This window comes from Lissotriton helveticus, chromosome 1_1 (genome assembly GCF_964261635.1).
Source record: "Lissotriton helveticus chromosome 1_1, aLisHel1.1, whole genome shotgun sequence".
Lineage (NCBI taxonomy): Eukaryota > Metazoa > Chordata > Amphibia > Caudata > Salamandridae > Lissotriton > Lissotriton helveticus.
In genome coordinates, this window is record NC_136057.1 from 1,868,705,948 (window position 1) to 1,868,718,946 (window position 12,999).

The following is a 12,999-nucleotide window of genomic DNA, read 5'->3' on the forward strand; positions in this document are numbered from 1 at the left end:
GGCCAGTTTTATTACGGTGCCCGGGCCTATTTCTGTCTAAAATGACTGATTCCGGCTGGTAATTGCATCCCTCCTCTATGTAATTCTGAGTGATTTTGCCTGTAATGAGGACCCGGGTTTACTGGGGTAAAAAAAACAATTATGAATTCCCATTCCAAGCCCTAGGTGTTACCCGGTCCCATTTACCACCTGCTTAAACCTGGTAGAAGGAAGAGAGAGGCAGCCAAGAGGAGTGTTCCCTGATTCCTGATTCCATAGGAGGATATTGGTGCGGGCCAGGCTATCTGTGACCCTTGCTTTTATAGACTGTTGTTTCAGTCTGGTAAAATCAAGCCTGGTGTTCCAGCTAAGGGTGGGCGGAGCTGGCGTAGTGCCTCTACGAGTAGCTCCACCAAGCTTGAAAAAAACTCAGTCGAGCTCCGCTGCGCTGCGCTCCACTCCCATTACGTTGTACGTCTTCCGCGTTCGCAACGGAGCGCGGAGTAGGCAAATATCTGCAAACTCCGCTGGCGGAGCAGAGTTACCCACCCAGGATTAGTTCCAGCACCCTTTTATGTTGGATGCAAGGGGGCACTTGTTATTGTGCCAAACCATATCCCCAATGGGGATGCGCTACACCAACTTCCCTGCCAACTGGTCTGGACTCGTCTTTAGCAGTGGCGGCTGCCACAGAGTAGTACGGGTAAGGCAGGGCAGGGGCGCGGGGGAGCAGAAAAAATAAATAAATGTCACTTACCTGGCTGTTGGCCGCCGCCTCTCCTCCGTCCTATTTTATTCCTTCCAGAAGCAGGAAGCACACAGGCTTCCCTAATCCAATCATGATGCTGCTGTCACCAGCATGACAGCAGCGTCATGATTAGTCTGAGCGCCCTGGTTCGGTGTTCATATAGGGAGTGTGAGCCTGTGCATGTTCTCCACGTAGGCTGCACAGTACAGACAGGTGGAGAACATGCTAAGTGCGCATGACTGTTTGGCCGGCCCAAGATGACCGGCCAAATCGTCATGTGCCCGAACCACTCCCCCCTCTGCAGGCTGTGACAACACCCAAGCCCCGCCCCATAAAACTGCCTCAGTATGAAAAAATTTAATTATAATAACATTGTGCTATTATCATTTTATTTTTTTATTTTTCCACTGCGCAGTGGGGCAGCGCTCCTTCGCCTTAGCAGTATATAGCAATCTGCAAGTGCCAGCCCAGAAGGGCTGGTTTGAAAGGTCAGTGTGTGGGCTGGTCTTTTTGTTGTTTGTGGGCCTGTTGTATAGTCTGTTTTGAATGTTAATTTTCATAATATTACCACAAACATTGCCTGCAGCATGCACAAATGCATGTGTGAAAAATAAACATCTAGGCAACTGTGATAGCTTGTAACACAGAAAAAGTTAAAGGCTAAAGGCCATTCTCAGAGTTATGGTACCAAAATATTTTATTGACATAACATCAATTTGTAGAGTAGATTAGAATCAAACATTTAATAACAACAAAGGTTAAAAATGACCCTAATAGGGGCATACAATACATACACAATAATATATATACACATCACAGAATTAAGGAAATAAAATAAAACACAATATAAAAAATGTGGCACAATGCAGTATCTTCTCGACGCGCGTTTCGGCGACCAGCGCCTTCTTCAGGAAATGCATGCAGTCTCCCAAAGCTTGTAAAGTACCTCTTTGTTCACAAGTTCCAAACTTCCCCGATTTGGAATATTCGGCCATTTCCTAGCTGTGTGCATATCTAATGGGAGACACTTTTATTTTGGTGCCTTGACTTATTTTCTGTCTCAGTCAGGCCCTGCGCCCCCCAGCAGCACCCCCACAACCCGTCACGCCGTCTTGGCCTATATACGAGTTTAGAAACACCATGGAAGTTTCTCTTGTGCCATTGAGTGTAAGTACAGAGCATTAATGGTACAGTGGCGCCATCTTGTGTTGATATAGTGAAAAGCACAGTTTGAGCCAATGTTAGGTTTTCAGGAAAAAAACATATTTCAAAAGATTTCAGACTTTTCATAGAGTGTGCTTCCAATGCATGGCTAGCACAAAAATGATAACAATTAAAAGATTCTTACCCGTTGTTTTCTAAAATATAAGCCGGTGGGAAATCAGTGTTTAGTTAAGACAGAAAGACTGTTGTCGTAATCTAAGTGCACCTTGGGCCAGCAGTTTGAATCCTGTCATTTCGAGGTAATTCATCTTTTGATAGGTGATAAAATGGTAACTGATTATATTTTCTTGGGGCCTCATTTATGAGGCTAGGCTATGCGTCACGTTTACGCCACCGGTACGTCACTTTTTGTGACGCACCAGTGGCGTAAACAATGTGCCTTGTTTGCACCATATTTACAAAGTGACGCATCTAGGTAGATGCGTCACTTTGTACACCCCTGCGCCACATTATACCTGCGCCAGGTATAATGTATGCAGGGGGGGCGTTCTGACGCAAGAAAGGGTCATGGAAGTGACTCAGTGAAATCTATAAGATTTCACTGCGCCATTTCTAGGACACAAATTGCGTGAATTTCTTACGCCTGCCTCACAGCAGGCGTAAGACTGACGCAGGCCCTTTCACATGGGGCTTGCCCCATGTGAAAGGACACATTGCTGGAGTTGCGTCACTTTTGTGACACACTCCAGCAATGCGTCATTCTTGCGCCTACAGATAGGTCAGAAATACTGACGTATCTGTAACTCCATGCCCAATGATGCGTCACACTGTAAATATGACGCATCATTGGTGTCGCAAGGAGGGCGTAGTGAAAAGTGACGCATCGCTGTTTTCACGCAGCGATGCGTCACTTTTCATAAATGAGGCCCTTGGTATTTACCGCTTTGCAAAGCTGTGTAAGCATGTGCAATCGAACCCTGGAATCATGATAGTATGAAGGCACTGTGCTGCTGATCTAAACATGCTTTCCGGCATGTGCAAGAACAATATTCACATTTTTCTTTATTTTATTTGATATATATGTATGTGTAAAGGTCCAAATTATATTTGAAAGCAGCCGTCTGAGTTTCTATATCTCCGTGGCCACATGTGCCTTGGTTTCACTGTTTATGTGCCCTGGTTTGTGTGCTTTTGTTCCTTGGTTCATGTGATTATGTAACATTGTTTGAGCTCACTGGTGCCCCGATTCAAATGCCTGTGCTCTCTGGTTTCATATGTGGCCAGGTTTGTAAACATGTCACGCTTGATCTGGTTTGTGCGCCTGTGCACACTGCTTTAACGCTTGTGTTCCCCACGTGTGTGTGTACATCTGTGCCCTTTTTTGTTTGTCACTATGCTTTGGTTTGTACGCTTAGGAGGCCGACGGCCATATTATCAAGAACGGCGATACCAATATCGCCGCTTTAGCAGCAGGAAACTGCCGCTAAAGCGGCGATAAGGGGCTTGATATTCTGCCCTTGTGAATTTCCATGGAAGCCCAGGTTCACACCAGAAGCTGGGCTTCTATGGGAAGTTACAAGGGCATATTATCAAGCCCCGTATCATCACTTTAGCCGCAGTTTCCTGCTGGTAAAGCAGGGATAATGTTATCGCCGGTCTTGATAATATGACCCCTGGTTCGTGTATCCTCGGCATTTTTTGTGAAATGCACCGAACAATACAATTCATTCTGGACCAGGGCCTAGACACACAGCGGAGTCGGCAACCCCGTGGAGGCCAGTCGGCAGGCGACAAGTGTGAATCTGTGAAAAGGGATGGTGTGAACATGTAAATTTGCTTGTTAAGGCGATGGTCATATCATGCAGTGTGGGAATGTGATGGCACGACATGACTGAGCCAATGATATGCTCTGTAGGCCCATGAAGGATATACTGGTTCCTCGTTGAGCCCTTAAAAATGTACCCCTCTGGGCATGGATGCTATAAGGCATGGGCAAAGTGGGCGATTGTCCAAGGCCCCCATCTTCCAAAGACCCCTTTGACAGGGAACGTTCTTGATCTTGGACCTTCGTCTACTCTAACTATTTGACTATTGAAATCTTGCTCCCTTTTCTCTGTCATTCTCTTCTTCTGACTTGGGGTGCACCGCATTCTTGTGAATACGATGCACCCCTGTCAGAGTGCGGCATTACCAATTTTGGCGTAAAACTGCGCTCCGCCACTTTCTTGTAAATATGCCCCTTGGTCCCTCTCTCTAATGAGTGTCATATTAAGCATTTTTGTGATCCAGGGAAAGATATATTGTGACTGTTTTGTGTGACACCATTTTTTACTGGTTTAACAAACAACTCAATATAGATTGGCATCAACTGGGCTTGAATTAGTAGACAATGGGTAGCACAGTTTGAAGTTGATCTGAAAAGGGGTCCTCAACATCTGACTTGCTGGAGCCCCCAAAATCATTAAGGTGGCACTGCCTCTGTTCTATGTGGGAGGACTGGGTGTCATCCTCTTTGCGTTGGGCCAAAGAAGCAGTTAATCAGAGGCCTAGTTATCACCAGTGCAGCAGGTGCAGTGGCACTGGATACAGGGGTCCACAGTTCATTGTAATTATGTCAGTCTCTTACCACTCAGCCTAAGGAAAGCAGGGGGCATTCCCTTCTTTGCATTAGGTCCTATTACACTCTTGCTGCGGCACAGCAGGTAATGTGCCCACGGCATACACAGGAGTGACTTTGTTGTGTTTTTCCTAGAAATCGATCCCCCGAAGAACCTGCGAGCATCTGAGGTGACACAAACCAGCAGCGTCCTCACCTGGATGGCACCTGCCGCTAAGATCGATGGCTACATCTTGACCTATGAGAAGCCTGATGGCACAAGCAAGGTACAGAGCAGAAAAATAACAAACTTATTTAAACAAAAGAAGGCTTGTAGATTGGCGACTGCCAGAGTTGGAAGTGATCAATATCAAGCTAAATGTCAGTGTTAAATTAATGTTAAAAACAATAAAGTTGCATTTCCCCGGCAGGAGGTGACCCTTGGCCTTGTTCAACGGTTTTTGCTGGAGGGCCTGGAACGAGGCGTCAAGTACACTATCTACCTGGTGGCCTTCAGGACAGAGAAGAAGAGCAGGAGGGCTACCACCACATTAACCACAGGTAAGACTGTCTCTACAGGACAGTGACCACTGTCACTCTCCTCAATCAATCAATCAGTATTAGTAAATCGGAGCTTATGACACGTGAGGGTATCCAGACACTAGGATTCTGGGCCCTGTCAAAAAGCCAGGTCTTGAGTCTCTTCCTGAAGTTGGCCAGAGAGGGGGATGTTCGGAGATGGAGGGGAAAGCCGGTCCAGGACTTGGAGGCAAGTTAGGAGAAGAAACAGCCTCCACCGTGGCTTTGGCAGGTGGGTGGAAACAGAGCGAATGTCTCTGGATGGTTGGTGGAAATTCAGGTGGTGGTTCATGTATGCTGGTCTTTGCTCATGAAGGGCTTTGTAGCTTTCAGCTTCTCTGTGGCTCAGTTATGTGGTTGATGTATTGATAAAGAGCAAACACATGCTATTGGCATGCATGGCCTTCTGGACAGTACTGTGTGGCAGGATGACGCAGTCTGGACCCATCTACTTCAGCTATTTAGAGCAGTGGAATACAAGTGGGTACCTCTAAAGAGGACAGAACTTAAGAAACAGGTAGGTATAGGTTTGGTATAGTTAACTCCACATAGGAATCTTCATGAAACTTCCTAAAAAAGTCTCAACCTCTTGAACCCCTTCCTGAAAAATTTTGGGGTGACTTGCTGTCAAGAAAAGTTTGAGAAGAAAGGGGGGGGCAGTCTCAAAACGAGTTTTTCCCATGCAGATTTCCAAAGGAAAATTAGACACAGCTACACCAAAAACTGCTGAATTGAATTATACCAAATTTGTCAGACAGCTATACCTTGGATCAGAAGGCATGCTCTTTGTGATTTGGTGTAAATCTGTTCAGTAGTTTTATAGAAGTTAAGGTACAAAATATTTGTATATTTCTCACTGCAGATGTTCTGCAGGCTCAGTCCCCTATCCTGACATAAAGTTTTTAAAAAACACCTAGGAGGGCTGGGTAGGAATACCCTGCCCTCCAAGGTCTGGTGGTGGTGGATGGACGGTCCTAAAGGAAAGCCCAAGGGACAACAACGTAATTTTGCTTAAATGTGAAAACGGAGCACTGGAGGATCCGCGGTCCCGTTTAAAAACAAAAAAAATCCCCAGGGCTTCCGCAGGGGGTGAGTCATTAATATTTAGAGGAGGTGGGTGCACGACCTTCCTCCCTGAGCCTTTGTAAGGCCCATGTTCTTCCATCTCACAGGGCCAATTAGTTTATGTGGGGAGGGGGGCATGTGGCCAGAAGTCTTAAAAAGGCCCCGGGACCCCAGCCCCTAGGGCTGAGTTTTAATTTTAGTAGAGGGGGTTTGTGTCCTCCCTCCTCGAGCCTCCTAGAGGCCCCAGAGACCGATCCCATTCCCTGGGGCTGATTGTTTTTTTTAAGGGAGAGGGTGTGTGGCTCCCCTTCCCAAGCAGTACATTGACTCTGGGGACCCAACTGCCGGGGCCCATTGACTGGTGCAGGGTCCCGAGTACCCAGTCTCCCAGGACACTGGTGTTACCTGGTCAGGAAAGTGCGGGCAGGGAATATTAACTTTATTTCTTGCCCGCGCTCTCCTGGGCAGGGAACACAACTTTGCTCCTGTCCAGGCAGCAGCACGCTAATAAGCTGCTCCTGCCTGGGTGGGAGCAAACTAACGGGGATGGCTGCCGTCAACACCCAGGGTGGATGCTGGCGGAGGAGCTGGCAGGGGCCAGAGGAGCCTTGGAGCTCCTTCCTGATCCCCAATGATGGCTATATTGTGGGTGCTCCAGGTGGCACTGGAGCACCCACTATAACAAAATAGGCAGCTCCCACAGCACATACAAAGGGTGCTTGTCAGGGCCAGACTGGCCGTAGTGGGCACCGGTGATTTCCCTGGTGGACCGCCAGGGTGGGGGCCAGTATTGGCCCCTTGGGAGGCCGTTTTTGTTACAGGGCCGCTATGCTGCAATATCGGCCCCTGTAACAAAATTGGCCGAAACCGGCCCTGGCAATCAGCTCGGCCGCACCTCCAACCCCCCGCGGGGCCAGCCGAGCAGTTTTGGTTCCCAGTCCAGCCCAGGTGCTTCATGGAGAGGCAACATGGCCTTGGGGGCCTTGGGACTCCCCATGCGGCCCTCAACATCTGGCAAGTTGTGTGTAACTCAGGTTGGCACCAGGGCACCCAAAAAATAAATAAAAAATGGAAGGAATTATAAATGAGTGGCAGGAACTGCTGATTTATTATTCACTAATCTGTGCAAGGAGTGCCCCATATTGCCCTGCAAGGGATTTTAGAACAGAACAGTCAGGGGCACCACCAAGCAATTTGTCTAATGTTGTCCGGGTCTGCTAGGAGAGTAGCAGTCCCCACGGATATTAAAAGCACAGTAAGTCTCCTGGGTCATTAAATCCATGAATCCATGACCCCAGGAGAGATTACCATGTTTTTTCAAAGAATTCCGAGCTGGAGTTGTATGCTTGTCAGCTGGAGTGTAGAGACTCCTTGTGGGTGGTTCTATGGTTGGACTTTATGACCTGACGATGTAAAAAAAAAAAGAAAGACTCAGACAGCTTCAATGCTTTTTTTAAATAATGCTTTATTGGAAGTATTTTGTGATTATCACTATTAATAAACACTGTAATGTGTGGATTTAAGAACTATGCATTGGAATACAGTTAGTGGTAACTTTTTTTGATAAAGCCAATAGGCCTGCTGACCCATTGACAAAGCCAATAGATCTGCCTTACTTAAAATAATGTCCTTTATATTGTTATATGACATAGTCAGCCTTGCACAGGGGAGGCTATGTGAGGAAGGTAGGTTGGTTGCCCCAAGGGGTGGGACGCAGACCCTGTATACAACCCCATGCCATGCACAGCCAAAGGCTGTGTGTGGGGGGAAGGGGGCGTTGGCACATCCTTGGGGTAGGGAAGTGTGGCTGGCAGCAGGTCATGCTCTGCCCCACCCTGCACACAGTGATGAACATTTTACTTTACATTTTAAAACAATGGTTAAAGTGACATTATAGTTAGGAAATGTAACAATGTCTTACTTTGCATTAAAAAACATAGAAATTCTTTAACAAAAACTACGTTTTAGGGACGTTATAGTTAAGTGAACATGTTAGTTAAAACATACCATTTTAAATGAACAAGACCTCTGAAAATCACCAGTTAAAGTTATCTCAAGTAAAAATAACTTATGCTCTTCATGCTCCTGGGTATTTTTGTCCTCCACCTGCGATCCTCTTATGTCACACACACTGTGATCAGCTAGGTACAGCCAGTTACCACCCTTCAGCAAGAGGGAATTGGGGAGCCTCAAGTTGACCAGCAGGATGTTTATTATGCAGCTTTGCTCAGTGAGAACACAAACTATATTGGATAGCCTGTGATGGGTCGGAATTTGTTTATTAGGTGACTTGGAGGAAGGAGGTGCAGCACAGAAGGCACCCTGCCCCGTGCATCTTTATTTATGCATACTTTTTTATCATTAGAGATACTACTAACTAGGAATGTGAACATCCATAAATCAATCAATCAATCAATCAATCCGGTGTCTTGTAAAGCACAACTACTCACCTGTAAGAGTCTCAAGGTGCTGGGGGTACTGCTGCTCAGTCGAAGGCACAGTGGTTCAGTCAAGGAGTCAAGTTTTGATGTCCTTCCTGAATTGAGGCAGTGACAGTGATTGCCTGAGGTGGAGAGGCAGGGTGTTCCAGGTATTTGCTGTGAGGTAGTGAGTTGGGCAGAGTGAAGCAACCCTGATCCAGCAGAGGATAGTCTTAAAGCTTTTAATGTAGATTATCCACATTGACTGAATGGGCAGTGCATCCCTGCATTAAAGTATGTCAGTCAGGTTGTTTTATTAGCTGGTTTCCATTTTAATGCTGAAGGGATGATGGCAAGAACAGAAAAGGTGCATCTGACAGGTCTGTCTCAGCAGACATTTTTTGGTTTTCCTGTGTTGACCTCAAGCATTTCCCTGCCCACTTAAAGCAAGTGATACACATATTAAAGGCATGAAGATCATGTCTGCCACATGTACAGTTTGAGGTGGTGGATTATCGTGTGAACGTTGTTAAAATGGCACAAATCTGTTGTTAGAAATTGGGTTATTGGTTGACTTGGAGTATGAGCTCTGGTCAAGCACAAATCACAATCCTAGTTAGGGTAAGAGGCAGGCAAACCCTAAATAAACCTGTGCTCACCCTCTGGTAGCTTGGCACAGAGCAGCCAGGCTTAACTTAGAGGCAGTGTGTGAAGTATTTGTGCAACACTTCAAACAATAAAATACTGAAAACAACTAAAACTACGTGACAGACTTCAGTGGATAGCACTATCACTGTATCTCTGCTACCATATCAGGTTGATTGTGCACAGACCTTCAGCACCAGTCACCTTTTGGTGCTACTGGTTACAGATTCCAAAAATGCTATTAGCAACAGGTAGACCGAACGCAATACATATAGGGGCATATTATCAAGGGGGTTTATCTCCGCTTTTTTGGCTTTAAAAGCCAAGAAAGCGGAGATAAAATTATCTCCCTATTACCAAGCTGTCGCTAACACCAGTTAGTGACAGCTAATAGGAGATAGCGACCATCTTGGGCCCCGCTTTGCATGTCAGTGATATTTATCACTAATGACATGCAAAGTGGGCGTGCCAAGATGTTAGCGACTGGAAACAGTCGCTAACATCGCTATCTCCTATTACCAACTTTTGGAGATATTCGCGCTAAGCGCGAATATCTCCAAAAGCTAACACCTGCCCTGAGCAGTTCTTCACCATGTTATCCAATGGGAGGTGGATAACATGGCTAAGAGCATTTGCTCGATAATGCATGAATATCGCTGACTTTTCAGCGATATTCATGCATTGCGGCCGTTTTTTATCGCATTTGCGATAAACCTTGCTAATAGCAAGGTTTATCTGCGATAAAAATCGCCGATGTGCGGCGATAATTTTTGTCTCTAAACAAGTTAGAGACAAAAATTATCGCTAGTTGTTGGTAATATGCCCCATAGTCCGTTATTGCTTTATCAAATTCTTCTTTTATTCCAAAATTTGTTCATAAAAACAGCTGACGCGTTTCGTTCCCCAAAGGTACAACCTTTTGGAAATTCATCAGGACTTATACCCCGGTTTGTACATTTCGAGATATAATGGAAGTTGCTGGATATAAGGATCATCCAGGAAAGTGATACAGCGTGGATCCTCACCTATTAAAGTGGATTCTTCAGATTTAAATGGTTAACTAAAACCACCGTTTCATTAAACAGAAATTGAATATCTCAAAAGATGGCCCGGATATAATAATCCTTTAGGTCAGGGGTGAAAGATACATCCACCGTAGTCCGTGACCGTGTCTTCTCCCCAAATCGCCACATGGGATATTAAATATCTGTTCAATGAAACAGTGGTTTTAGTTAACCATTTAAATCTGAAGAAACATGCTCTCCACTAAAGATTATTGTGTTCTACAACTCAGCATTTCGATATGAATCCACTTTAATAGGTGAGGATCCGTGCCGTATCACTTTCCTGGATGATCTTTATATCCAGCAACTCCCATTATATCTCGAAATTTACAAACCAAGGTATAAGCCCTGATGGAGTTCCAAAAGATTGTACCTTTGGGGAACAAAACGTGTTGGCTGTTTTTATGAAAATTTTTGGGAATAAAAGAAGAATTTGATAAATCAATAACGGACTATATCTATTGTGTTCGGTGCACATCCTATTGCTAATAATAAAACACTGAAAACACCACACAAAAAGATCCCACACCAAGTTAGAACCAATAGATCTAACTTTAATAAATGAAACAAGACCAAAACAACCAAAATCCAATTAGCAGAATTGTAGATATTGATCTTTAAAGTTTATGGTGAAAAGTAATGCCAAAAAACACAAAGCGCTATTTGGGAAATCTGGTTGCGCTTATTGGGGCAATGTCACAAGTTCAGACTGACCGCAATGAAGTATGGGCCGGCTACAGGAACCCAGTTTGGCCCATTGAACAGAGTACTTTAATTCCTGGTTGCAGAGTGTGTGAATCTGCGTCGAAGATCAATTGCGCATCCCAGGCAAAGCGTTGATTCTTTGATTCTGAGATGCGACAAGACTGCGGTGCAAGGTCCTGTTGTGTCGACATCGAGGAACATGACGTGGGCCTTTTGATATGAAGAACGGTGTTGAGGATGCAAGACAAAGGTGTTGCGTTGGTTCCGATGAGTTGTGAAACTGCAATGCGAAGTTTTGGCGTCGATGTCAAGGCTGCTGTCAATGATGGATGCAAAGAGCTTGCGCCAGTATAAGCATCATGTGGTGGTGGTTCTGAAGGCAATGTGTCAGTCACAAGATGCAAGAGGCAGCGGTGATGTGAGTTTTTTGCGACAGGTCCAATCCACGCAGAAGAGTCAATGCGTCGGTTCAGCTCGGTGATACGCTGCTCAGCCGAGAAGATGCATCGGTTCCTCTTTGGGATGCATCATTCAACAGAGAAAATGTGTTGGTTCTGCTGGCATGCACCTCTAAGTGTCCATAACTGAGGTGGCGCCATTTGGCAGGGTAGACTCGCAGATGGCAGAATCCAGGTGCTGAGGTTGGAAAGCTGTTATGTCCATGATCCTTCAGATCAGGAGGCCAGCCAACTAGACCTTGGAGTCAGTCTGGGTTCTGGGGTCAAGAGAAGCAAGTCTAGTCCTCACCCAGGTAAGAGGGCAGCAGGCAGCAGATCAGCACTGCAAAGCAGGAGTCCAGCAGAGTGACAGTATTTCAGCAGCACAGCCGTTCTTCTTCCAGGATGAATATGAGCAGGTCTATAAGTGTACAGAAGTGGTGGTGTCTGAGGTCAGTACCCAGTGGTGCATTTGAAGTGGGGGAGACTTCAAAGACATACCTTTGAAGTGTACAGATGCAATACCTTCCTGCACTGGCTCTAGACTCACTACTGAAAAGTATGTAGCCCTTTGTGTGTGGACAGTACTAGGGGTGGGCTGAACTCGCGTTGTTTTACTCTGCAGAATTCCTTGAAGTTACATAAAAACTCAGCGAGATTCCACGGTGTTCTGTCTACTCTTAATTTACTGACTGACCATGAGGCCACAATCTCCTAATGCGTTCTCAAACACTCTCCCCCCTCCCTTCAATGTAGGCTCCCAGAGCACCTTAACAAAAGATAAGGACATTGGAAAGCAAACGGTCTCAACTGGAACCATTCACTGAGACACCCACACACACTTGGATATGTCCAATGTAGTGCAAAAATAGAATCGGCATTGGGAATTGCTGCAAAGCTACGATACAAATGGCAGATACGTACAACACTAACACTGGCAACCTTAACATAAACACGTTTCTCAATGTCACCGTTCACTAGATTGGAAACCAATCCTGTGAGTTGCCGTTTACACATTGGCCTTTTGCAGTGGATACCTTAAGATCTGTGTTCTAAACTGATGCACAGTACCAATCAATTAAACTGCTTACGGTCAGTAAATTGCAGAAATGTAAAAAGAGCGCAGTGCATGCATGACAATGCACTGTCTCGGCAATCAATACATTCACAGCCACACACTTAAATGCGCAATCACAGCCTCAGAGTCATACCTGTTATACCGCTACACTCGTGGTCACAAAGCTTATTCCTACCAAGACTGGGTTTCGGCAGAACTTCTTCTATCTTCCTGGCTCCCATCCACTGCTCTGCACCTGCTGCAGCTCCCAGGGGTGCAGGATATATAATGGGAGGAGGCAGGGAAGATGCTTGAGGTGGAGGGGGGTGGACGAGTAAGAAGGAAGGGGCTCTCAGACTGAAAACCGAGCCATGTGAGCGAATCACTAGGGGAAGGGTGTGGCCTGGGGTGCTGTGGCAGGGGCGCCTGTCCCAATGCTCTTTCTATACAGCTGGCCTCTGGGGAGAAGGGTCCAGTATCATCCCAATATGCAGGTGGCAGTGCAGGCGAAGCGTCTGGTGGCTTTTTGTCACTGGGTTT

The 12,999-nt window shown here is 45.9% G+C and overlaps 1 protein-coding gene across 1 annotated transcript in view; it reads left to right on the top strand.

Annotated features, from left to right (window-relative positions):
- TNN (tenascin N) overlaps positions 1-12,999 on the top strand; it is a 181,234-nt gene that overhangs the window by 118,027 nt on the left and 50,208 nt on the right. Inside the window, exons 8-9 of the mRNA XM_078641976.1 lie at positions 4,644-4,774; positions 4,919-5,048. Coding sequence (XP_078498102.1) covers positions 4,644-4,774; positions 4,919-5,048 — 261 coding nt within the window. The remainder of the gene's footprint in view (positions 1-4,643; positions 4,775-4,918; positions 5,049-12,999) is intronic.